The sequence below is a fragment of the Ostrinia nubilalis genome, chromosome 29 (assembly GCF_963855985.1).
Source record: "Ostrinia nubilalis chromosome 29, ilOstNubi1.1, whole genome shotgun sequence".
In the NCBI taxonomy this organism is placed as follows: domain Eukaryota; kingdom Metazoa; phylum Arthropoda; class Insecta; order Lepidoptera; family Crambidae; genus Ostrinia; species Ostrinia nubilalis.
In genome coordinates, this window is record NC_087116.1 from 5,577,785 (window position 1) to 5,603,879 (window position 26,095).

Consider the following 26,095-nt stretch of genomic DNA (forward strand, 5'->3'; position numbering starts at 1 on the left):
TTTATTTTCATAGAAAATAAATTTTATTAAATCCGATTTGTATGAAAATTAAAATGAAGATATAAATTTTCTGACTTCGCCATACCATTTATATGTCCATGTTAACATGGGCTAGTGTCGGCTCATATACCTATTTTACCTAACAGCCTGTATAATAAATTGTTACAATCATTGTCAAAATCAGATAAACAAAAACCAGGTAAGGTCTGTAACAGCAAAACAATTATTTTACTAGATAAATTAACACATTACAAGGGCGATATAGTTTTGACAAGTATAACTTGTGCATTTTTTACAACTACCCTCATAACGTAAATTTTCGCCATACACTAATTTATGATTTAAATTGTACTGTGACCTTATCATACACCATAGTATAATTGTTTTCATTATAATTGTAAGTTGTCATTATGAGAAGTTGTCATTTCGAGAAGTTGGCATTTTGAGAAGTTGGCATTTTGAGAAGTTGGCATTTCGCGAAGTTGGCATTTCGAGAAGTTGGCATTCTGAGAAGTTGTCATTTTGCGAGCGGTTGGCATTTTGAGAAGTTGGCATTCTGAGCATAAACGGTACGAAGACGCGAGCGGCCGGCCGCTAGATTTAAATATAAAAAATGAAAAACTATCTTGAAAATGTTAGTTGAAATATTTTATGCTCGTAGCACATACTTAACTGTAATTATTTACTTAATATAATGTTTTGCCATGGGAAGAAACTAAAACAAAAGCTAATGAAAATTAACCTTTATTAAGGGAAAACTAATTAAAAATTTCCCACGGATATTAGAAGTAATTAATTGTATCCTTTTTTTATTAATTTAATTCAGAACTAGCTTTTGTCCACGGCTTCGCTCGGAAATTAATTTTGTCACAGAAATTATGTCCTTCCGTTGGGGCAGAAAAGTTCTGGAGTGGCGATCACGGGCTGGAAGACGTAGCGTGGGCAGGCCTCCTACTAGGTGGACCGACGATGTGGTGAAGGTCGCGGGAAGATCCTGGATGCGGGAAGCGCAGGACCATTCATTGTGGAAAACCTTGGAGGAGGCCTTTGTCCAGCAGTGGGCGTCATTTGGCTGAAACGAACGAACGAAAGATGTCCTTCGCAAAATTGTCTCAACGTTTTTTCTCTCACCTGTAACTGTAGACCCAAATTTTAATGTTAATCACGGATTAAAATTAAAAATGCTAACAGTCGCTGCGTTCGACTGCTTTGTGATGCGCATGAGTAGAGATCCTTAAGATAATTACGTATGCTCGGATTTACACTCATCTCTTTCATACTTACCAGGTTTTCAGAGGAAAGACAGAGACAAGTAGATGCGTAGGTCTTGGATATGTTCTGTATATTTGCTACATAAACTGCGTGTAATATCGTTTCATTCATATCGAGTTAGATGCTAGTTTTAGTCCAATATAGGAAAAACCAGCAGGTGGTGTGTACGTTTCATTCAAGTATAAAAACTAGTCGAACTCAGCGCATTAGTTGGCATCTCTCTATATCTCTATGGTTTAACCTAACAAGTACCTGCTTTTCGCGAAGATAAATCGTGAAAAATCTAAGAAAGTCTAACTGCAATCAAATTTGAAAGAACCAAGTGTTGGAGGCCTCAAGCCTCTTACTTCCCTACAAGGACGCCTCGTAAATACCACAGAGGGCAAACGGACTACACCTAGGCACGGTAAATGGCGGGCCAAGTTGCACGCATAGCTTTTTACCCGACTGCGCTAAAAGGAGGTTATGTTTTCTTATACTAAATACCGCAGAGGGCAAGCGGACTAGGCACCTAGGTAAATATTTTTTAACCAGCGGCCGCGGCCGCCCGCGTCTTCGTACGCGTGGATCCCGTTTTACCCCCTTAGGGGTGGAGTTTCGTAAAATCCTTTCTTAGCGGTTGCCTACGTCATAACATCTACCTGCATGCCAAACAGCCCGATCCGTCCAGTGGTTTGGGCTGTGCGTTGATAGATCACTATTTCAGTCAGTCAGTCAGTCAGCTAGATGACGGAGTTCACACTGTCACGTTGTCATACACACACACATACTAGCAGCCGCCCGCGACTTCGTACGCGTGGATCCCGTTTTACCCCCTTAGGAGTTGAATTTTGCAAAATCCCGTCTTAGTGAGCACCTACGTTCTAAAAGAAACCCCCATGCAAAATTTGAGACTCCTAGCACTTGTAGTTTATGAGATTTCGTGACGAGTGAGTGAGTCAGTCAATCAGTGACTTTTCGCTAATAAAATCTAATACGATAGCCTAGAAATCGTATTAAATTATAACTACGAGTGTTTCCATAATTGTTATCCACACATGAATACTATTTGTAATTCTACTAGTCATGCAGGCCATAATCTTTGGTGTCAAATTTTATAACTTTGACATAGCTCGTACGGTCAATGAAGCACGTTATACTTTACATCCTTGTTGAAAAATATACCTTAATACAAATGAATAAGGTGCAATGTATAACTTGATAAACTGTAGTTATAATAGAGCATAGCAAAGGGCAGAATCGTTTTATTTTTGCAATCATAATCATAATTTTATCACCTTATTAAACTTTGTTTATTCGCTAAATGATACTTTATAGCATTGGTTTCCAAAGTGGGCGCGCACAAAGACCTTTAAAGGGGGGCGCGGGCCATCTGTGTAGGTACTTTAAGTATAACAATCCTGAGAGAATGCATTCCAGACTGTTCGATACGACCAATAATCTTGACTGGAGGAGGGGGGGCGCGAAATTTTTCGTATGGTCGAAAGGGGGCGCGTCTCGAATAAGTTTGGGAACCAATGCTTTATAGTAACTTACACCGGATCTATTAAGTAGGGTACAGTCACGCACGCATTCACAAACATTACTATGAGGTCTCACAGTGCGCGTGCATAGGGTGACACACGAAACAATCACAGAGCTCTGTGGCGACCATCTACGATACGCCACTACAAACGTGTACCAACAGATTGCGCTGTTACGACTGCACTATGGCACACTCCGCCGCTCATACAAACCTGCATCGCGGTGACGGAGTTTTCTACGCTGCCAAGTACATATAGACAAACCAAGATGGTGTAAATTGGACCTTGGTCCCCGAGCACAACACCCGCTCGGAAGGAAGCACTAACATCTAGCTTCCTTATTGTGGTTGAGCATCATATCCCACAGCTCTATTCAACTCTGTGCGTTCGATTTGCTGCTTCACTTAGGCAAGCACCGTTTGTGAATACAGGCATCAGCGCCAAATGACATCCAAAGTAGCTAAAAAGTTCGCAACACGTCTTTGTTACAATTGGAATAAGGTTGTATTTGACGCTGACTGTACTAGCTTTTGCCTGTAGCTTCGCTCAAGTTTTCGATATGTAAAAATTCCCAAACTACTCTATACCAATTTTCATCTAACACTTGGTTAGGTTTCAAACTTTTCTTTAGTATGCAAGGTTGCTATTTGACCGACTAACTTACTTTAACCGTAACTATAACCTTAACCGGCGTTTTTTGTACAGAGTTTGACATAATTTTGATGTTTTTTATTACAGTTAGATGATGTAACCCAGCCTAAATCGGTTGTATTGTAGGTTTTAAACCTTTTTTGTTAAGGATGATTTGCACCATCTTACTTTAACTTTAACAAACGTCAATAATCTGTTAAATTCCATACAAAACACCGGTTATTTATAGTTACGGTTAAAGTAAAGTGATGCAACTCAGCCTTATGCCCGCTTTCACCATCAATCCCTATTTTTTTACCCCTATAGTAACACATAACAGTAATTTTGTTTTCATAGAGGTCAACGGGACTATTCCTACCTCTCGTTCCCACCGCTGCAACTCCTGTGTGGCCAGGATCTACAGCTTGACCGCCATAAAAACCCAACCAATGAAGGTCAAGTTTGTCCCGTATGATGGTGAAAATGGGTGTAAAGTAATACTTTTTACTTTAGGATCTATGGTTTGTCTATGACTTTGACGTCTATCAAATGAATGTCACAGTGAAAAGTCTATGTGGAAATTAGAAAGATATTTTAAGAGATAATAATAAACTTTAAAAGTCATAGACAAACCATAGACCCTAAAGTAAAAAGTATTACTTTACATGGGCATTAGTTATTAGATTACTAAATACATATAGATAGACAGTATACGATCTGGACAAGGCTTTTGTCTAACTAACCAAAAACCGTTCAAAAATCGTCATATTTCCAAATTCGAAAAATAAACTTAATCATCAACAATTAAATCTGTTTTTCAACGTCGTTTAAACGTACGTTCTTTAAGCACAAAACGATAATTGTACGAGCTTTCGTGGAATACATACTAAAGCTTTACAAAAGCATTCCTCTGTCATTAGTTGGGCTGAGCTTTTTGCAAGCTCGGACGGAGAGGCATCCATTTTTGAAGTTTGGAAGGCTTAAAGCGTTGTAAAAGGCATTCGGGCTATGATAGAGGACTGGTTTCAAATAGCGAAGGCTATGGAATCCTGGAATATTATGCTTGTTTATGTAGAAAACTGATGGAATGGTCATGGGAAATAGGTTCTTAGAAGATGGAACTTAGTTTTTAATACGTTGGTTAACTCCATAAAGAAATCAAGTAAGCAAATGAAAAGTGAGATTTACGCCCGTATTCACAAACGATGCTGCTTAAGTGAGGCAAATCGAACGCACAGCGTTGAATAGACCTCTGTGATTGGTTCGTGTGTCACCCTGTGCGTTCACGCGCTCTGTGAAACCTCATAGTAATGTTTGTGGCAGTGACACTCTTACCCAAAAAGTTCGCAACACGTCTTTGAAACAAACAAAAGTTTTGATAGACATTACACTATCGTTATGTGCATGTACACGTACCAGCGTTGCCAGACGTCCCGATTTTTTAATCAAATTTAAATGTCCCGAGCGGGACAGGCTCGGTCCTGTTTTGAGAGAGAACTCGAACGTACGTGGCAAGAGGTTTAAATTTTTTTTTTGTTAAAATACATTTTCTATGTCTACTTTTGCTGTTTATTGTCACGTAAACGCAATTTTAAGTCAAATAAAAAGATAAATATTTGAAAACCTTTGATTATATTACGTTTTTTTGACAGAAAAAACAAAAAGTACCAAAGTCCCGACTTTGCAAAAAAAAAACTGGCAACGTCGTACACACAAGTAAAGCTCACTCGCCTTCGTGAGTTGTTCACTGTCTGGAACACTCGCTAAATGGTGACGTCATAAACCGGTTTTCTATAAACAATCTATGGGAGAGTCACCATTTTAAAGCTCTTAAAAAGTATGTCAATTGACTGGTGCGTTAACTATAGACATAGCGCTTAATTGAGTTAGTGCCTGAGGTATGGGAGCGGCACGGGAGGTGTGACAAATGACGTGACAGAGCATACAAGTCTGCCCCCTAGACAAAACGCACTTTTTGATCGAATCGAAAATCGAATCCGTCAAAACTCCATACAAAAAAGGGGCTTTTCGGCCACTTTTCGACTGGTTTGCGATTATAATTTGCACTTTGTCTAGACCCACTGAAGCACATCTGAAGTCTTGCTGACGTTTGACATTCCAAAAACACACTGGCCGCTCCCATACCCGGCACTGAGTTAAGTGCCAGACTTATACCCCCTTATTAATAAAAAGTTACACCCTAGTTTAACACTGTTTTAAAATGAGGTATAGTATGGAAATATCACTTAAAAATAATGTTCAACTAGGGTGTAACTTCACTACATAGTACAAAACAAAGTCGCTTTTCGCTGTCTGACCCTATGTACGAGTACGCTCAGATCTTTAAAACTACGCAACGAATTTTGTTGCGGTTTTTTTAATGGATAAAGTGATTCAAGAGGTTTATATGTATACTTACCACCCGTGCGAAGCCGGAGCGGGTCGCTAGTTTTATTAATAAGTTGGAAAGTGTGTCAATTACCCACTCTATTGGCAGCCAAAACCTATAAAACAAACCAAACTACCTACATAAGCCCTTTAAGTCCCGATAGAGACGTCTAGCCAGACCGGTCCCTCCGGGATTCGAACCCAGCAAGATAGGATCGGGCGCGGTATTCCAAAAATTCGTGAAGATAGCGTACGGTCCGCAGGAAAGAACGCTCGTTTTTTTTGTTAATTTTGGGCTCTCAAATTCGGGGTAGAATAAATTTTGCATTCGTTATAACTAGACTGGGTTTTCGACCCGGGTTTGTGCGTAGATTTTTGTGTTTTAAAAATTTTGGGTAGTTTTTTTTTCACTTTCCGCAATAAACGATGGGACATAATGTGTGAAATCTATAAATTTTAGGTGACTCGTTTTGACCCGTGTTTCTCTATTTTTGCTTTACTCATAATTTATTTTCTGCAAATAGGCTTTTAAAAGGGGCACACGTCGGTGCAATAAATGGGCCAGTGCTGAAAAGCAGCGCAAGAAACTGATTCCAAAGTTCAAAAATATGTATTATATTTTCATAAATACGTCTTGTCTGTGTGTGTGATTTTGATTACGTTTGAGCGTTTTATCGTGTTATTAACACTATTCTAATTTATCTTAATCTAAGATACGTAGAAATAATACAATAACTACTTCTTTATGAAGTTTCTTCTTAAATTATTTACACTTTTTTTGTAATTACCGTAAAAAATCCAAAAAACTTTTCTTTATTTGCTGATCGTACCGAACCGTATCGTATCATTCATAATATATCTATGTAATACTTGTAGGGACTTGTTTTTACGCTCCCGAGCAACGCCGGGCGATACAGTATGTATGTCACTGGATGTAATACAAATTGGACTGTCATAGAGTTAACCGGTTTTTTAATAGAGCTGAACGTTTTATTTGTTTTTTTTTGGGTTTTCCTTCCAGTAGAGTTAGCATTGAGCTACTTATACAGGGTGTTAGGTAAATGGGTATATGAGCCGACACTAGCCCATGTTAACATGGTCATATAAATGGTATGGTGAAGTCAGAAAATTGATATCTTCATTTTAATTATTTTAATTTTCATACAAATCCGAATTTATAAAATTTATTTTGTATGAAAATTAAAAAAAATAAAATGATGATATCAAATTTCTGACTTCACCATACCATTTATATGACCATGTTAACATGGGCTAGTGTCGGCTCATATACCCATTTACCTAACACCCTGTATAATTTTTAAAATTGGTTAAATTGATTTGAAAGACACCACTTAGGGTGGATTCGACCAAACGAGTAAATATTAATCTCAGAATAAACTTGTCATTTTGAGATATATTTCTCATACTGAAACTGTCAATGTGCCAGTTTTACCAGGAGTTATTCTCGGATAAAATTTTGGTCGAATTGGGCCTTAATGGTGTAAATTCTTTACTGTAATATTGAAAGTGTATGTTTGAGAGAGAAAGGATCAGCTGACATTCAAATACATAATCTGAAAGATTAAATAATCTGAAAGTAAATAATAAATTACAATCTAAATGTGTCTAAGTAGTTCAGATGGAACAGTCGCCCAAAAAAGGCAAGCAAAAGGTCGTGGTTGATTCCCGCCTCTTAAGGAGTTCGATTTTCAGCTATATTTATTTATTTATTTAGAAAGCTGCTTGAAGGCTTACAGAAATTCCAAAGCGCCAAAAAGTTATACTCTTACAATCCAAATTATAATATGAAGCTTCTTCTAAAAAGCTATTGGAAACTTCATAAGCTGCTAGATCCCTGATATGCACACGTGCAATGATTTTGAATAATAAATAATATCAATAACTAGCAGCCGCCCGCGACTTCGTACGCGTGGACCCCATTTTACGGTAAAACGTAAAAACCCCTTACCCCCAAGGGGTAAAACTTTCACCCATTTAGGGGTTGAGTTTCGTAAAATCCGTTCTTGGGATGTCTACACTCTATAAGGAACCTGCCTTTCAAGTTTTTTTTTAGTTTCTGATTCGTGATTAATCAGTGAGTGGTGTTTCGCTTTTATATACAGGGTGTCCCAAAAAGTAGTGTCAAGCCGAAGCCTAGAGGTAGAGCAACTAGGGCAATCCAAATCGTCCCCATGTATGTTCCGCTATTTTTTATAGTTTTCGAGTTATGTTTGTTTTAAATTTCTGTGCTTAGACACTTTTTTGGTCACATACTCAAGTTAAATGTCTGATTTTTTAATTATTGTTAGATGAATACTAGACCTAGCTGATTCAGAAGTATTTACATCCATAACACGAATGTAAACTAAAAATCCTATATGTTGTAAAAAAAAATCACAACTCGAAAACTACCAAAAGTCGCGGTGATTTGAACACTAGTGATGCTCTACCTCTGGGCTTCGGATGACACTACTTTTTGAGACACCCTGTATATATGTATAGAAGATTTCTATCACGCACACTTTGGTATAATCTGATATAACGCACATTACCCGAGTACGGAGAGAGACGGCAACATAAAAAATACTTAAGTCCGCAGAGCGGGTGCCTACTTATCGAAGGAAGGATCGGTGGCACCATTTCCATTTTAGGGGCACGTGGGAGTGAAAAACCATTGGGTGTAATTCGATTAATAAACAAGTATAGTTTACTAGCTTTTGCCCGCGGCTTCACCCGCGTGAAATTTCGTTTGTCACAGATCGTCATAAATTATAGCCTGTATGTTATTCTGGGTTATAAACAATAATACTGTAAAGTTTCATCAAAATCCGTTCAGTAGTTTTTGCGTGAACGAGTAACAAACATCCAGACATACAAACTTTCGCATTTATAATATTAGTAGGATTGAGGTCTTTACAGAAAAGTACTGCGTCAATATTTTTATTACAAAACAATGATAAAAACTCAATTCACTATGTCACAGAGTTTTGGAATTGGTTCAAATTCAACCAATCAATAAAGCTTTTAATATGCTTGAAATTATTAATTTGTTTTGTAATAACTAAGGGACGAATAGGCGAACATCGGGTCTCCCCAACCCGTCTGGTCAGCGTGGGGAGTGTATGCCAAATTCTCTATTTGCTTGCTAAGTATAGAGGGTCATGCTCCTGCAGTGGAAACTAAATTGTCTGATGATGATGTCATTAGTTCATCATTTTAACTAAAGGACGTCCACTGCTGCACTGCTGGACAAACACTTCTGCTAACATTTTCAGCGATTGGTTCTACGCTGCCCGCATTCAGATCCTTCCCGCGACCTTCACCAGTAGGCCTAAGATGCGCGCCGTGATAACTTTTATCGACATTAAAATGTATGGGCAAAATCGATAAAATGGCGTGATAACCGCTTATCGCGGCGCGCATCTTAAGCCTACAGATCACCCGTACACCGAGTGAACGTCTCCTATACGGATCTCCTCATTTCTGATTTGGGAAATTTCGAGCATAGCTCGCTCCATTGCCCTTTGAGTGACCTTAAGCCTTTATATGGTATGAAGTCGACTCTTAACTTCAAACTCCTATGTTCTTCGTTGCGGGTCCAATGACAGTTTAACTTTCCTTCGACAAACTTGACCTTCACTGGTTGGGCTGTTGGCGGTCAGGCTGTAGATCCTGGCTACACAGGAGTTGCTGTGGTGGGAACGAGAGGTGGAAATAGTCCCGAGCCTTTTATGAGGCTCAAAGTAAGGGACCACATAGGGAGATGAAGAACACGAGGAGAAAACCTCTATATAAACAACTGGAGGAGGGGATTGGGGGTTCCCTCGAAACCGGAGAGGCCCGTTCGTGAGCGAGCCTCTAGCCTGAGGCGAAGCTGCGGACGAATTTTCAACTAGGACAATAACTCACGGTTTCGTTTCTTTGGGCTCCAGTGGACACCGTCGGGTTTTAGTGGGTAGGTCCCGCCTTTAGTGACCAGGCGAGGAGAGTCCCACATAACCCACTGGATGTCCCCATCGGCCAGTAGGTGCAAGGCGTTAAAAAAAGGGAGATGAAGAACCATTACATGTAGAGTCCCTCTCACACTTGACATAAACGTTTTTTGAGTTTTTTCCAAGCTCGGCCGCATTATTAATTCCATTTCTGCGAACATACTGCCATAATTATGAGTCTTTGATTTCAAGATATTTGAATATTCTTTTGTCCTTTTTTGGTTGTATACCGTTAGGTGAGACGGGGAGGCTGAGGTGACGTCACGTTAAAACACTGATATGGTAATTGACGGACAATTTTGACTATCTATACTAATTTTATAAAGCTGAAGAGTTTGTTTGGTTTAAAGAGCTGTTTGTGTTGGATAGCCCATTTATCGAGGAAGGCATTTTATATAACATCACGCTATGACTAATAGGAGCGGAGCTTCAATGAAAAAGGAAAAAAATATTCAAACTATTTTCACGCATAAGTTGCGGGTACAGTTATGCCCGTTTTCACCATCAAGCCCCTATTTTTTAAGTGACCCATATGAAAACAAAATTCCTGTTATGTATTACTATAGGGGTCATTTAAAAATTAGGTATTGATGGTGAAAACATTAGTCTCTAAATAAAGGTCGATAATTGGCTCTCTTTTTTAATAATTAATTTCATGATTTTCTTATGTTTTGGAGACATTTAGCGGTCTAATCGCTAGGAAGCGATCGCTTTCAGACAGCCTAAAGTGATGGCAGTTGTTTAGAATAAAAAAGGAGAAGGGATTCCAGCCTGCATACACTTTGCTTCTACAGTCAGTGTCAAATAGTTCGTGACACCCAAAGTAGCCAAGAAGTTCGCACGTCTTTGTTACAATTGGAATAAGGTTACCTATGTTGTCAACTTTTTGACCACTAGTTGTCCCAAGAGTCAAACCCAAGAACTTGGAACCTGGAAAGTCACTCTCTTACCACTGGAACATAGAGATATTTAAACAACTCAAAGGTGACTGACTGACTGACATAGTGATCTATCAACGCACAGCCCAAACCACTGGATGGATCGGGCTGAAATGTGGCATGAAGGTAGATGTTATGACGTAGGCATCCGCTAAGAAAGGATTTTACGAAACTCCACCCCTAAGGGGGTAAAACGGGATCCACGCGTACGAAGTCGCGGGCGGCCGCTAGTAAACTATGTATAAAATGATACGACAAATCCTGAACACCTAAATACAGTAACAAAATACCTAAGCACTAGTCTATTTTCTTCCAATCCTGCAAAAATAGCTCTTAAATGCTCACGAATAGGAGTGACAATTGACATGAGCACTAAAAACAATGTTTTGTCGTGGAATTGACAAGCCTAGAGGTCCTATGGGGGGACCATAAAGTGAGAGGCCGGTTGCACAAAACTAGCAAGTCTTGACGGATAGTTAGCTTAAACAGTGGTTAAGCTTTGGCGAAAGAAAAATCTTTATAAATTAGGTTATTGGAAAATTTACCTTAAATAACAGATGGTAGTTAGTAATAATTGACAAGAACTGAAACTTAAATAACCTTAATTAAAAATAATGCAATTAGTGATAGTGACCAATGTGACCATTCATGACAAAAGAATAATCATTTTGCTTTTTAAGTAATAGAGTTAATTATATCGCAAAGGATAATATTCGCTTCATAAATTAATTAAACTTATAAACACGCATATCTATCCCTTTCCCGAATATTGTAAATCAATTCTGAATATGCCTATTCAAAACCTAATATCCGAAGTCAAAATCCTAATATAATTTTAATTCTATACTTCGGGACAATTATGAGGGCAAGAACGGAGAAGAAGTATCATAAGAAAATAACTTTTAATCCGCTGTTTTAAGTGTTTACAATAAAATAAATATTATATTGATACAGCCAATTTTGGCAACTTTTGTTCACTTAGTACACGTCTAAACCTCTAAGGCTGGGTTGCACCATCTTACTTTGACTGTAACAAACGTCAAAAATCTGTCAGATTCCATACAAAAATTATCGTTATAGTTACGGTCAAAGTTTGGTGGTGAAACTCAGCCTAAGCTTACATCTTGTATGAACTCTAAACTAGAGTTTAACTGTGATTTAACTAACTCTAGTACAACCAGCCCGTAACCCGACCCGGGCCAATCCGATCATAGTATCCAGTTACCTCATTGTTCTTTACATCTTGGGTAAGGCTTTGCCAAGGATGTGATAAACTAGGGCTGTGTTTGTTAAGTACTATTAGCCAATTCATAGAGATGTAAAGAGATGCCAACTAATGTGCTGAGTTCGAAACTCAGTGTCGCATTAGAAATTCACACAAACTAATCAAAATATGTGCTCATTATCCACTGCGGTATCAGTACTCAACGTTCGAATAATCTTTAGTACTACGCAAGCAATGTAAACTGTTTACATTATGACGTCGCTGCTGTCATCATTGCTTACACGAGCAATGTGTTCCGTTTTTGGGCATATTGCTGTGACACTGGCCACGCCCCTTTTCACATCTCCCTTTAGTTTTTGATAGCTGTTGCAAATCACGAAGGCGAGTGAGCTTTACATGTGTGGTGGCTCGCTACTGTTCGTTTTCCAAAAGTTTTGATAGACATTACAGTGTAATGAATTACACTATCGTTATGCGCATTACTATGAGATCCCCCAGTGCGCGTGGACGCACAGGATGACACACGAACGCTATGCGTTCGATTTGCTGCTTCACTTAAGCCAGCATCATTTGTGAATACGAGCGTTAGTTAGACATAGGATAGTTTTTGTCGGTTTTGTAAACAACTGCTAGTTATAAAGTCTGTCTATTTAAGACAGAACAAAATTCATAAGAGCGAATCCGAGGGCAAAAGTTAGTGCCAAACTAAAGCTTATTCGTTCTTCTCATATTTTTCTCACATAAAAATGAATATGTTTGTGTGTTTATTCGTATTTCCCACTTTTCTGCCTTCATTTTATTTGGTGCAAACTTAAAACAGATTCATGTAGAAACATGTTTTCTGACAACTCTCATATTGATATACAAGGATCAAGGAGTAAATGGCACGGAAAAAAAAGGGAAAAAATCTTTCCCTTGCTCTACAAAAATCAAACTTATCACGCACCAATAGAGTCGATTTTCCAACAGCGAATTTGGACTCCAGTCGCAAGCGCACCGCTTTGGTTTGTTGCCAAATAAATTTGGACTTTACCGTTAATTAGTTAAGTTGTGTTTTGCATAAACAAAGTTTTTTGATCTCAAAACAGAATCTGTCAAGTGTGATCGATTGAGCGTGTCTCAAAATGGTTTTTTCTTCGGCCGCAATATTAATTTATTGTTAGTATTAAATAATGACAAAAACCGGTCTTTCGTATCGTTAAGTATATTTGGGAACATATTTTATTAAGAACGCATGCTTTTAAAACATGTAGCCTATTTTATAGCAAATACTACTACATACTAAGGCTGGGTTTCACCATCTTACTTTAACTTTGACAAACGTCAAAAATCTGTCAAACTCCATACAAAACACACCGGTTATCGTCATAGTTACGGTTAGAGTAAGGTGCTGTAACTCAGCCTTAACTCCAAATAAAAAAACAAACGAATAGCGTAAACAAACCATAAATAAAAAGAACGCTTTTTCAAATTCGAAACGTCACAGTGACTGCGCGCGCGTATGATTAATGACATCAGATCCGTCATAGAGTAAGCTTCGGATTTAAACTACCACAGATTATTAATTTGTATCAATTTGACGTTTCGTAAGTGATAATGAATTATTTATACAGTTGGTGTAATGGTATCTATACTCTATACTAATATTATAAATGCGAAAGTAACTGTCTGTCTGTCTGTCTTGCTTTCACGCCTAAACCACTGAACCGATTTTGATGAAATTTGGCATAGAGATAGTTTGAGTTCCGGGAAAGGACATAGGATAGTTTTTATGCCGGTTTTTGAAACAGGGACGCACGCGATAAAGTTTTTCTGTAGCAAAAAACCACGCGGGCGAAGCCGCGGGCGGAAAGCTAGTAAACTATAATTTTATTATGAATGTCAACTGATTCTGTTTTTATTTTATAAACAGCTACATTGACATATGACGTGACAGAGCATACAAATCTGCCCCCCTAGACAAACCGACCAAATCGACTTTTCGACTGGTTTGCGATTATACTTTGCACTTTGTCTATAGTCTGGTCCGTGAGCACGTAGAATTTTGTCCAATGACCCCAAGCTACCCATCCTTATCGCTCGCGCGTGATTATGTTGCTATCGCGCTCGCACACTCACTGCGGGTGCCAGTCGCACAGTCGCGACAGCAATATAATTAAGCGCGCGAGCGATAAGGATGGGTAGCTAGGGGTCATTGGACAAAATTCTACGTGCTCACGGACCGGGCTTTAGACCCACTGAAGTATATCTGAAGTCTCGCTGACGTTTGATGTCGCAAAGACACCCTCCCGTGCCGCTCCCATACCTCAGACACTGACTAAGTTAAGCGCTAGCTTGCTTAAACTAAGTTATTGTAAGGTCACACTGCTTTTCTCTCAAAATAATGGCATCTATCGGAACTCATTGTACTTTTACCACAAATACAAACGCATTTATGTCCGCCCCCCGCGTCCAAGCGCGAAAACACTAACGTCCGTTCACAAACATTACTATGAGGTCTCACAGCGTGCGTGGACGCAAGGGTGACACACGAACCAATCACAGAGCTCTATTCAACGATCGGGCGTAAGTCAGATATTTCATTCTATAACTTACTAAAACTAATACTATTATAATATTTCTATTGAATAGATACTTACCCATTGTGCCTGTCCACCCACAGAGGTGTGTATCGTAAATTTATACCGATATCGCGGTATAAAGGACATTTCCTTAAATAACTTTACTATTTTGTAAGGAAATTTTGACGTGTGGCATAGACAATACGTTTCTGAGCTTTCTAGGAGCTTCTGGGATGACGAAAGCTCATTCGACCTACTTACTCTATGGCAGTGTTTGCAAACTTTTTGTGTTCAAGGCACATCTAGGAAAACGATTTTTTTTGGAGTTAGGTACGTACACCACACATAAAAAATATTTTTACCTTATTTACCTATATATTTTTACCTATTTTTCCACTCCGACACCTTCACTGTTCGGCTATCGTGGCTAGTTAAAGCTTATAAGATAAACTTATTTTTCTGGGGCACCATCTTGATATTTAAAAATTCAATCCAGTAACTTGGCCCGTGGACCAAGCTAAAATTGGGCCAAGTCACTGGAAGACTCGTAGGTGGAGCTCCGAAAAATGTTTGTGTCAAATCTGTAAATTTATTTTTTTACCCAATCCCATACATCTTGTAAAAGCTAGGAATCGATTACAAATCAATAAATACTTTCGCAAACAGACACGACCTCACTATCGAATGATCCATAGATCATTTGATCTAGATTACACATTGATGGGGGGCACAGATCGGAGGTCTGTGTGAGGTTAAATAGTCTATTGTCTTTGGAAAGTTTTATAAATAGTTCTGTAGATCTAGTGCTTAATTCAGTCAGTCAATCGGTATGGGAGCGGCACGGGAGGGTGTTTTTGTAGACATCAACGCAACTGCAACGAAACTGCAACTGCTAGTTACTTTAGAGTTGCATCTAAGTTTCTGCCATAGCGCCCGTTGAGAGACCACACATGACGCGACCAGTTTGAAACTTTCAGTTTCAGTTTCATTCATCAGAATCATCACAAAGTTGCAGTTTCGTTGCAGTTTGCGTTTCACCATCTGTTCTGGGCCTAAGGGGGTAAAATAGGGTCTACGCGTACGAAGTCGCGGGCGGCCGCTAGTTGTCTAAAAGACTATTTAAACAATATTAAGGTGTAACCGCATCAAAAATTATGGATATATGATCGAAAACAGATTCTTTGACACTTGAAATCCGGATTTGGACAAGGATTGAATGTGGGAAAAGAGCGAAGTTGGCCAAAAAGTATCAAAGATTCTTGATTCAAAACGAAACGCTATGTTACGTTACCTACAGTGCTAGAGTTAAGCATGTCCACTTTAAATGTTTTGACTTTCTCCACTTATGCTAGATGACTCGACAGTTCACGAACATAACTCGCCTTTGCTAGGTCGGTGAAGTAAGGGTCAGCGCAGACCTGCCTAGACAACGGGACTATTCCCACCTCTCGTTCCCACCGCTGCAACTCCTCTGTAGCCAGGATCTACAGCTTGACCGCCAATAATACTACTAGTGAAGGCCAAGTTTGTCTCGGGGGAAAGTTCTGTCATTGGACCCGCAACGAAATTAATTAGAAGAATATAGTGTTCGAAGTTAACCTGCCCAGACAATGAGGGCTATCGTTTTTATACTTAACAGTTGGCACCCCTGGCGATTGACAGGACCTTACTCTACAGTGGCGCCATCTTGATGAGTGCAAATGCGATAGTCCTCCTACCACTTTAGCGCTCACAAGTTGGCGCCACTGTCTTCGCTACTAGCAAGTGACAGGACCTTACTCTACAGTGGCGCTAACTGGTGAGCGCTAAAACGATAGCCCTCATTAGCTAAACGTGATACTTTTCAAATCTTTAATCCAGTACTTAGGCCCTTTCCAGGGCGCTTATACTCGTCCCAAATATAGCTTGCCCTACCACCACATCGGGATAACATATGGGCTGGTGCTGAGAAGAAGTGGCGGAAGAAACTCAGTCACCTTTGTCTGCCTCAGTGATTGCAGTCAAATATCTGCTTTGTTCTGCATAAAAAAGTAACTAGGTACATAGAAAAAATACCGAAACGTCAGCATTTCGAATTCACAACTATCACATTTTGCCACTTGTCTAGGGGGACACAAAGCTTTGCTTTACAGTCTGCGTTGGCCCTTAACTGTGTATAAAATATGACACGCCATAAAAATGGTAATGTCTAGTCTGTTTGGTTATCATAGGTGTTAAAGTGTTTTCTTACTGTGTCGAAAGTCAGCCGAAATTAATCTTGAAATTCTAAAAGGTTATAAAATTATAGAACCACCCCCAGTATATTGTGAAAACTTGACTGCCTCCAATAACAATTAAACCCACGACCATTACCAGACTCATCTTACCACTGACCTATGGAGACAATTCACCAATCAATTCAAACGCCAAAACGGGACCATTCCCACCTCTCGTTCCCACCGCTGCAACTCCTGCGTAGCCAGGATCTACAGCTTGAACGCCAATAACCCAACCAGTGAAGGTCAAGTTTGTCAACCAAACTCTGAGTAAGTGCGAAGGAAGTGTGACATTTTACCGACACAAAAAAACCCTCATAAACCTCAGGCTCTTACTATGCTAAGTGCCAGACCTAGAAATAAAAAAACAAACAAACAAACAATAGTTATTTAAACGCCACTTATCTATATACAAACAGGGCCTCATCATCGCACCTCCTAACTCAGAAATTGGTAGTTACGAACATGTCAATTACACGGTACACCCTCAATAGTAGAGTTGTTCGAAAAACGTAGAAAAAACTCCAAAGAGAATGTGTTCAACAAAATCCTTACATGAGCAGTAAAAAAGGACCAAAAAAAGACTAAAAAAAGACCAAAAAAAGGTCAGGCGACCCAAGTGGAACAAAAAGCTTGTTAACCACTCGGATATCGTATAGAGTTGTTTGTTTATTTAAATATTTTAGATGGTAATGTTTACTGTGTGTATTTTTTTGACAATAATTTTTTGAAACATTTTTTTTATGAAAACTTAACTGTATAAAGAAATTAGTCATAATAAAAAAAAATTGTTAAATACATTTTCATCTATCTACTTAATGCCAGAAAAAAATGTAGTTTTCACTTCCACTAGACAAAATACTGGCATGTACTGTGATAGGCTAAATTTTAGACTGTCTTATCGCTAAGAAGCGATCCCTTCCAAAAACCTAGGTTAATAATCTCTCTTAATAAAGGAGAAGGTGGCGTTTGACCCTTAAAACCTCTGTTCAATCCGTAAGTTAGTTCTCGAATAAAACAACTTATTGTATCGAAAGAACATCTAAAACTATAACAAAAATACATACATTATTTTATAGCGACAAGTCCGCCTAAATTGTGCGTATCCTTTTGTTATTTCTTTATCTTTGTTTTCTTGTCTTGTGTGGTGTACAATAAACTAAGTTCTATCTATCCATATATCTATTTTGAGTTTTTTAAAGTTTTAACAAAAAAATATGCAAAAAAATTGTAAAAAAATATGGAGGTTGTATCAACTCTATACATTTAAGGTGCGTCCCCACAACCACTGTCTTACAAAAACAATAATGCATAGCGATAATTGAATTATTACAGTCCTGTGGGAGGCACATTAGCCAAACGTATAATTTTCTGCGCCTCTTGAAGATTATTTGTTTATTTTTGTGTTTTTTATTTGTGTTTAGAGCAGGAAGAAGCGAACTTGTCACCTAAGGGTTAACGTTTTGGTTAATTTAAAGAATTTCTTACACAAGTTTTTGCTGTTAACGACTTTTGTCATTTATAGGGGGGCTTTAGCTTATAACTATAGGTCTGGATGTTACCTAAGTCAGTGCCTGAGGTATATGAGCGGTACGGGAGGGGTGACATTGACATATTAAGACTTTACAGAGCATATAAATCTGAGGGATATCTTAAGTAGCGCTGACGTTTGACGTTACAAAAACTTCCCGTGCCGTGCCGTAGCTAAGCTAAATTATTTGTCTGCCACAGAAAAACTATATCGCGCGCGTCCCTGTTTTAAAAACCGGGATAAAAACTATCTTAATGTCCTTTCCCGGGACTCAAACTATCTCTATGCCAAATTTCATCAAAATCGGTTCAGTGGTTTAGGCGTGAAAGCAAGACAGACAGACAGAGTTACTTTCGCATTTATAATATTAGTAATAGTATAGATTAAAAAATATGATACTAAATACGAAAGACAAAATACTATAGACCTATTTTAACATCTATTTAGTTAAATAACTGAGTTTAGTTAAAACACCACACATAGAGTACATGTTTGTTTTTTACAAAACAACCTTATTCTTTAGTCCACAGCACACAGTCCAGTTTCCAACTAACAATAACAGTGAAATTAAGCTTAGCAGTTAGAATTCTCAATAATAAATAATGGCAGAGTCTTCGTGCTGCAGTAATGTAGAGAACAGGCCATTTCTCCAAACGTCCGTACTACTAATACCACAGGCTCTCTTTATAGCAAACTCTACTTTATTTCAACTACACAAGACACTAGTGTCAAGGTAGAGCTGGTGAATATTAATAATGATTACTGGAATACTTAGGCATTATTTAATTTGAAACAGTACTGTAATAGGCGTTAAAAATAATATATTTGCTGGACGCTGTGATTTACTGGTTACAAATGTACACGTTAGAAAACAACGTTTTAGTTTGCAGCAAAAAATTACTTGGTATGTGGACATTAAAAGATCTTTTGAAATAATTTTAAACGTAACTTCCCACGGGTATCATCATCTATACTAATATTATAAATGCGAAAGTAACTCTGTCAGTCTGTCTCGCTTTCACGCCTAAACCACTGAACCGATTTTGATGAAATTTGGCAGGGAGATAGTTTGAGTCCCGGGAAAGGACATAAAGTTTTTATCCCGGTTTTTGAAACAGGGACACGCGCGATAACGTTTTTCTGTGACTGACAAAATTCCACGCGGGCGAAGCCGCGGGCGGAAAGCTAGTATTCATATAAACACAGATTTTTTTACGTAGGGGAGACATTCGAACGTTTTATTATCATCATTATTGATATTAAAAATGTATTTTTTACCCAAAAAAATGCCAAAATGTTTAAGAAGCAAAATAACATTGCATTGCTCTGTATGTTTTTATTTATTTATCAAAATATACTTCCCTGAGACTTAATAACTTTAATAACATATCAAACATTAAACGAGAGTCAAATACATTCAAAATATCACAATAATCTCTCGTTTGACTGACGTGCACTGGCTCCCATGTTTTTTGTTTGTATTACAAGAACTTAATCTGTTAATTGCTTACTATCTGCAGATCTTAATGTACGGCTGTCTGTCTGTCACTCCTGGTTTTTGGAGCCGGATGTAGGTTTTGATACGTGCGAATATACTGTGTTAATCAGGCTTAGACAGATTAATCTAAACGTTATTGATATTGTCTTTAGATCATAATAATTGATCTATGATTTGGAATCTATAGATTCCATTATCAATACTGTTATTAAACTAGAGTAAATAAATTACTACGCACAATTACCAGCCGAAAAAAAGGTAGCTGAGCTTTTTCAGAAACGTCGTAGTTAGTAGGGACAAGCTATATTTTTGTTGTGTTTAGGTGCTCTGAAAAAAGAAATGACAGAGTAAATTTCAATGCTAAAACGATTTTTATCATTATTTATTACTGATGTCATGCGTGTATTAGTTACATATGCGTATACAACCTAATTTTCATCTTTGTACTTATACCGAATTATTACTTACTTACACTATAGATGCTACTGCCAACTTCAATCATTTTTTAGAAAGCCGTAATTTGTTTATCAATAACATGTATGAGAAAAAATAATATTATAGCTCACAAATCGAAAGTTTAATAAGCAAAAAGTTTGAAAAAAAAAACAATTTACTTACCAATTTTCTCTTTTGTTACAGATATCAGACACCATGATTGCCGCATAGAAAATCAAGATGGACGACAAAATCCATCCTGGAGGAGACATGGAGGCCTACAACTGCTATGACACCAACAGGATACCAACTCTACAAGAAGTCAAACACACTGAAGAAAAAACAAAAACAATTAGAGAAAAATCCAAAATGGCATTGGATATAGACAGATTTTGCCTTAATAAGAAACCTAAATATATCCTATATGATAATTTTAGTTACAGAGATGATATTTCTAGAAGAACAATGATAAAGAAGGAGAAAAGTTACTACAACTACTGTTTTGTTAGTGTGATCATTAGTTTTGTATTTGGCTTCTTCATAGGAGTTGTTTTGATGAGCACATCGCAATCAACGCATAGTTTTGTACCTAGGAAATTAGTAAAAATTAATAACACGAGAGAAGTGACTACAAGGAATTTAAATTCATTGAAAAATGATAAGACTGATAATGATATTGAAGTTGATTTGAAACTGAATGAAGACAAATTCACATCTGTCTCATTTACGGGAACAGAAACACATAAATATAGGAAAGACATCTATCCGAAAGGACTGACTGAAGACATGAAAGATATACTGAAAGATAACAAAATAGTCAAACACACTAAACATTCTATTGTTGATGTGCTAAACAAAACTGATTATGTCCCTAGTGACCATACAGTGCTCTACAAAAACGTCTATTGGGGCCCTGAAGTCGAGGATTTCATGCCTCAAGGGTATGGAGAAAATACCGCAGATGTATGGGAGAGATACGTTAACCAGAGTGAAGTCGTCAAAATGGAGCCTGGATGTGGAAGAATGCAGAATAGATTAATAACCTTCAAAGATGGCATTCAAGCTTGCGTTCGATACCGACAGAACACAGACCAAATCCAAGGAGAAATCTTCAGCTTTTATGTTGGAAAACTACTCAATTTGACAAACTTAGCGCCGTCGGTAGTCAAAGTGGTCGATTTAAAGGACAAATTATGGAGGAATGTTGCTACTGAAGTCGGTACAGCTCAATGGAACACGAACAGAGCTGTAGTACTCACACAATACATACCGAGTTTAGAGTCGGCTACAATACCAGAAATATTCAAGCCTTCTAATAGGCATTTGAATAAGAATGACGTGCTCACTATGGCATTGAAAGAAAACGACACCGCTGACGCTTCAAAGCAAATTTTAATAGAAAAACTTAAAATTAAAGATCTCAAACCGACTAAAAATGCAGTTGAAAACTTCGACCATATAGACATGGCGTTGAATAGAAAAACAAAAGAATTATTCGTTGAACTAGCTCAGTGGTCGGATTTGATAATATTTGACTACCTCACAGCTAATTTAGATAGAATAGTTAACAATTTATTCAATTACCAATGGAATATTAACATAATGGATGGTCCAGCGCATAATTTAGCTCGAAAAATGGACAGTGGTCTGCTTCTATTTCTGGACAACGAATCGGGACTGCTTCACGGTTACAGACTATTGAAAAAGTATAATGTTTACCACAGTTTAATGTTGGACAATTTGTGTGTGTTTAGGAAGAAAACTGTTGACGCCTTGAAGAATTTGTACGAACAATCCATTGGTGCAAAACTCAGCAATATGTTTCATGACAAAAATAATGCTATTATTAGAGATATTTTGCCACCTTTACCGGAAAAGAATGCCAAAATACTACACGAACGAATAGGAAAGGTTTTAAGTCAAGTCGAAAAGTGCGAACAGACTTTTAGATGATTTTAAAATTGAATATTAGACGTTTTATAAAAAGACTTATTTAAAATTTTCGCTGTAACATTTTCACTCCTTGTGATATTGTTAAAAGAGTTTTGATACCAAATGTTTTATTATTTATTGTATAAAATATTTAGTTATTTAATAATGTGCCAGTGTATTATTTGAAGTGATATTTAAAATGTTAATTTGTTGTAATTATTATTGTAAATTATCTTACTACCTACTTTCATGTTAATTTGGCCCTTTTAACAAATTCCAATTTTATAAATAACAGTTCTGTATGTAATAATATGGCCTGAAATATCTTTTGTTAACATGTCTCAAGTGAATCCAAGAAAAAATCGATTGCTTTCGATCGTCAGGACATCTAGTCTCTACTGCAGGAGCACGACCCTCTAATTTACCAGAGGCAAATGGAGGATTTGTCCTACACTCCCCACGCTGGCCAGACGGGTTGGGGAGGCCTGATGCTCGCATTTTTATATCAGTAGCTTAGTGGACAGAGTAGTCCAGCAAAAAGGTTAGGGGTTCAGTTCCCAGCAGAGACGTCGATTTTTTCTTGTCGAATAACAGTTGTGTTTCAAAATGAAGACACTTTATTATCTTTGCTATAAATTATCTTAAAATATTTCAAAAAGTACTTTCTGGGCTACACTTAAGCCGTTACGGTATTAATATGTAAATAAATGTAAAAAAAATTGTAATTATAATAAATAAATGAATTTTCTAAAGATGAAACGCTTTGTTATTTTTCTTTAGTATATGGTAATGAATTATTAATTTTCTTTCTTTGGTCAACTACATCATCTTATACATATAAGTGAAATATTGTCCTTGAGAGCGTCTCTATGGTCTAGCAGTAAGACCGTCTGTTTCAGACCTCAAAGTCCCGGGTTCGAATCCCAGTGGAGACATTGAGATATAAATTATAATCAAGTATTCTTTCTTAGCGTATTATCTGTAACTAGTTATTAGGTTCGAATCCCATATACGTTCCCACCGCTGCAACTCCTGTGTAGCCAGGATCTACAGCTTGACCGCTTAACCCAACCAGTGAAGGTCAAGTTTGTTCCGGGGAAAAGTTAAACTGTTATTGGACCTGCAACGAAATCAGAAGAACATAGAAGTTCGAAGTTAATAAAGCGGTAATATAAACTGTTAGGTCCAGAACAGACGGTGAAACGCAACTGCAACGAAACTGCAACTTTCTGATGATTCTTATGAATGAAACTGAAACTGAAAGTTTCAAACTGGTCGCGGCATATGTGGTCTCTCAACGGACGCTATGGCAGAAACTTAGATGCAACTCAAAAGTAACTAGCAGTTGCAGTTTCGTTGCAGTAGCGTTTCACCGTCTGTTCTGGGCCTTACACTTACACTCTCCATGTGCACTCACATAAATGCTATGCTCAGCTTAGGTCTCGGAAATGTCAGGTACCTACATATCCACATATCTGTCCAGTAAGTGCCTATTCACTCTTGCCTTAAAGACGCCCAGGTCATAGTGTAAATCTATCATAGCTGTTGGTTGCCTTTCAAATGAGACGTTTTGAACCGGACGTTAGTCGTCCGTTAGCTGGACCGAACTGGAAAACGGAATGACAACTGCGTTGGAATAAAAACGTCAAACAATAGTTTGCTTACTATGTGCCCTGCCCATTGCCACTTCAGCTTGCTAATCAGTCGAGCTAGTCAGCGACCTTAGTTCTTTTACGGATCTCCTCATTTCTGATTCGATCTCGTAAAGAAACACCTAGCATAGCCCTCTCCACAGGACGCTGAGCAATTTTGAGCTTATTTATAAGGCCTATATTGAGAGGCCACGTTTAAAGTTGAAAGAGCCACAATTTAAATGAACTAAGAAAGCACATGATAACTCCATTCAAAACCGTTCACTAAGCAGTGCCAACCTTTGCCCCATAGCTATACACAAGTGACTGCTCCTGTAACAATGGGAGTTAGTATGCGTCCGCCTACCGCCTACCTATGCAAAGGGTTTCGATAATAATTAATTTTTTCAGGCTTGTTTGTTCGGAGATTATGGCCTAAGTTGCAAGAAAAAACGACAATATTAACAATTAACGCCCATATCTCAGAAACTACAAGTGCTAGGAGTCTCAAATTTTGCATGGGGGTTCCTTTTAGAACGTAGGTGCTCATTAAGATAGGATTTTCCAAAATTCAACCCCTAAGGGGGTAAAACGATGTCCACTCGTACGAGTCACTAGTCGAGAGTCTAGATATGTATAGTTGCAACTTAACAAAAGATGATGACGATAGATGATGATGATGATGATGATTTCTCAATTTATGTGCGCCACTTTAGCTTATCCATCAACTAAAATTGACTTTTAATAAAAAAATTCATTTTCGAGTGGCGACCACGGGCCAGAAGACGTAGCGTGGACAGGCCCCCCACTAGGTGGACCGACGATCTGATGAAGGTCGCGGGAAGAGCCTGGATGCAGGCAGCGTAGGATCAGTCGTTATGGAAATCCTTGGGGAAGGCCTTTGTCCAGCAGTGGACGTCATTTGGCTGAAATGAACGAAGAAACAAAAAAAATATTAATAAAAAAGTCTATAACTTAAACCAAACTCTATATTGTACAGCTCTTAACACACCTCTACAAACCACATTTCCTCGTCACAAATCTTGTCTATGCTAACTGTAATAGAGACGTAGTCTATGGTTTACCATCACAAAGGGATAGCAGGTTATTGTCTCAGTTTGTCTATGGTTTACTCAGGCCGTAAGTAATTGGCCACATAAACAACTGACGGGTCACTTGTCTATGAAAGTGCTTGGAGTTGAGGGGGTCGGCCAAATGTCATGTATTGTATACGGTACAAACTTGACCTTCACTGGTTGGGTTATTGGCGGTCAAGCTGTAGATCCTGGCTACACAGGAGTTGCAGCGGTGGGAACGAGAGGTGGGAATAGTCCCGTTATTGTATAGAACTATTTTGCCCTCGCTCTTAAAAACAAACTAAATGAATCGTAAATTGAAAAGTTTACTGAAATACTTACTCATTAGTACATAGTTTTCAGTTAGTTGTATAATTAATTTTTAAAAGCTTTTCAACCAATAAAATCAATAGAGTTCGCGAAATGGTGACGTCATTGTTTGGTTTTCCATACAAAAGGTATGGTAGAGTCATGTTAGACAGTTCATAAAAAGTTTGTCAATTGACTAGTCACGTCACTATGTTGTCAACTACTTTAAATCCTATGGCATGATACTTTTTAAGCTATCAAAATGCGACTTTTCTATGGGCTACATAATATATTTTTTCCTCTTTTCGGCACCATTTTTAATTTTAATTTAATTTCAAGTCCATTAAAAAATAATTTCTATCTGTAAAAAATACTTTTCTTGGCCCACTAGGTGGACAGACGAGCTGGTGAAGGTAGCAGGAGGTACCTGGATGCGGGCAGCGCAGGACTGGTCATTATGGAAATACTTGGGGGAGGCCTTTGTCCAGCAGTGGACGTCATTTGTCTGAAACGAACAATGAAATGAAAATATCTAAAGCGAAAGGTCACTCACTGACTCACTCATCACGAAATCTCAGAAACTACAAGTGCTAGGAGTCTCAAATTTTGCATGGGGGTTCCTTTTAGAACGTAGGTGCTCACTAAGACGGGATTTTGCAAAATTCAACCCCTAAGGGAGTAAAAACGGGATACACGCGTATGAAGTCGCGGACGGCCGCTAGTCTATCTATGAAAATAACATACATAATAACTTTTCTCAGTACGCATGCCAATACCATCCCTTATCCTCCTTTCTGCAGTCGGCTCCATTAAAACAATTTTCGTCCAAACTTACGAGGTGACGGCCGAAGCCGATAAGTCGAAGGACGAAATAATATAAGTCTTGCTCAGGCGCAGGC

General features: G+C 38.1%; 1 protein-coding gene across 1 annotated transcript in view; it reads left to right on the forward strand.

The window, feature by feature from the left end:
- LOC135085770 (extracellular serine/threonine protein kinase four-jointed) overlaps positions 1–22,770 on the forward strand; it is a 34,709-nt gene extending 11,939 nt beyond the window's left edge. Inside the window, exon 2 of the mRNA XM_063980571.1 lies at positions 20,453–22,770. Within this exon, the coding sequence (XP_063836641.1) occupies positions 20,489–22,201 (1,713 nt within the window). The 5' untranslated portion in view covers positions 20,453–20,488 and the 3' untranslated portion in view covers positions 22,202–22,770. The remainder of the gene's footprint in view (positions 1–20,452) is intronic.
- The last annotated feature ends 3,325 nt before the right edge of the window (positions 22,771–26,095 follow it).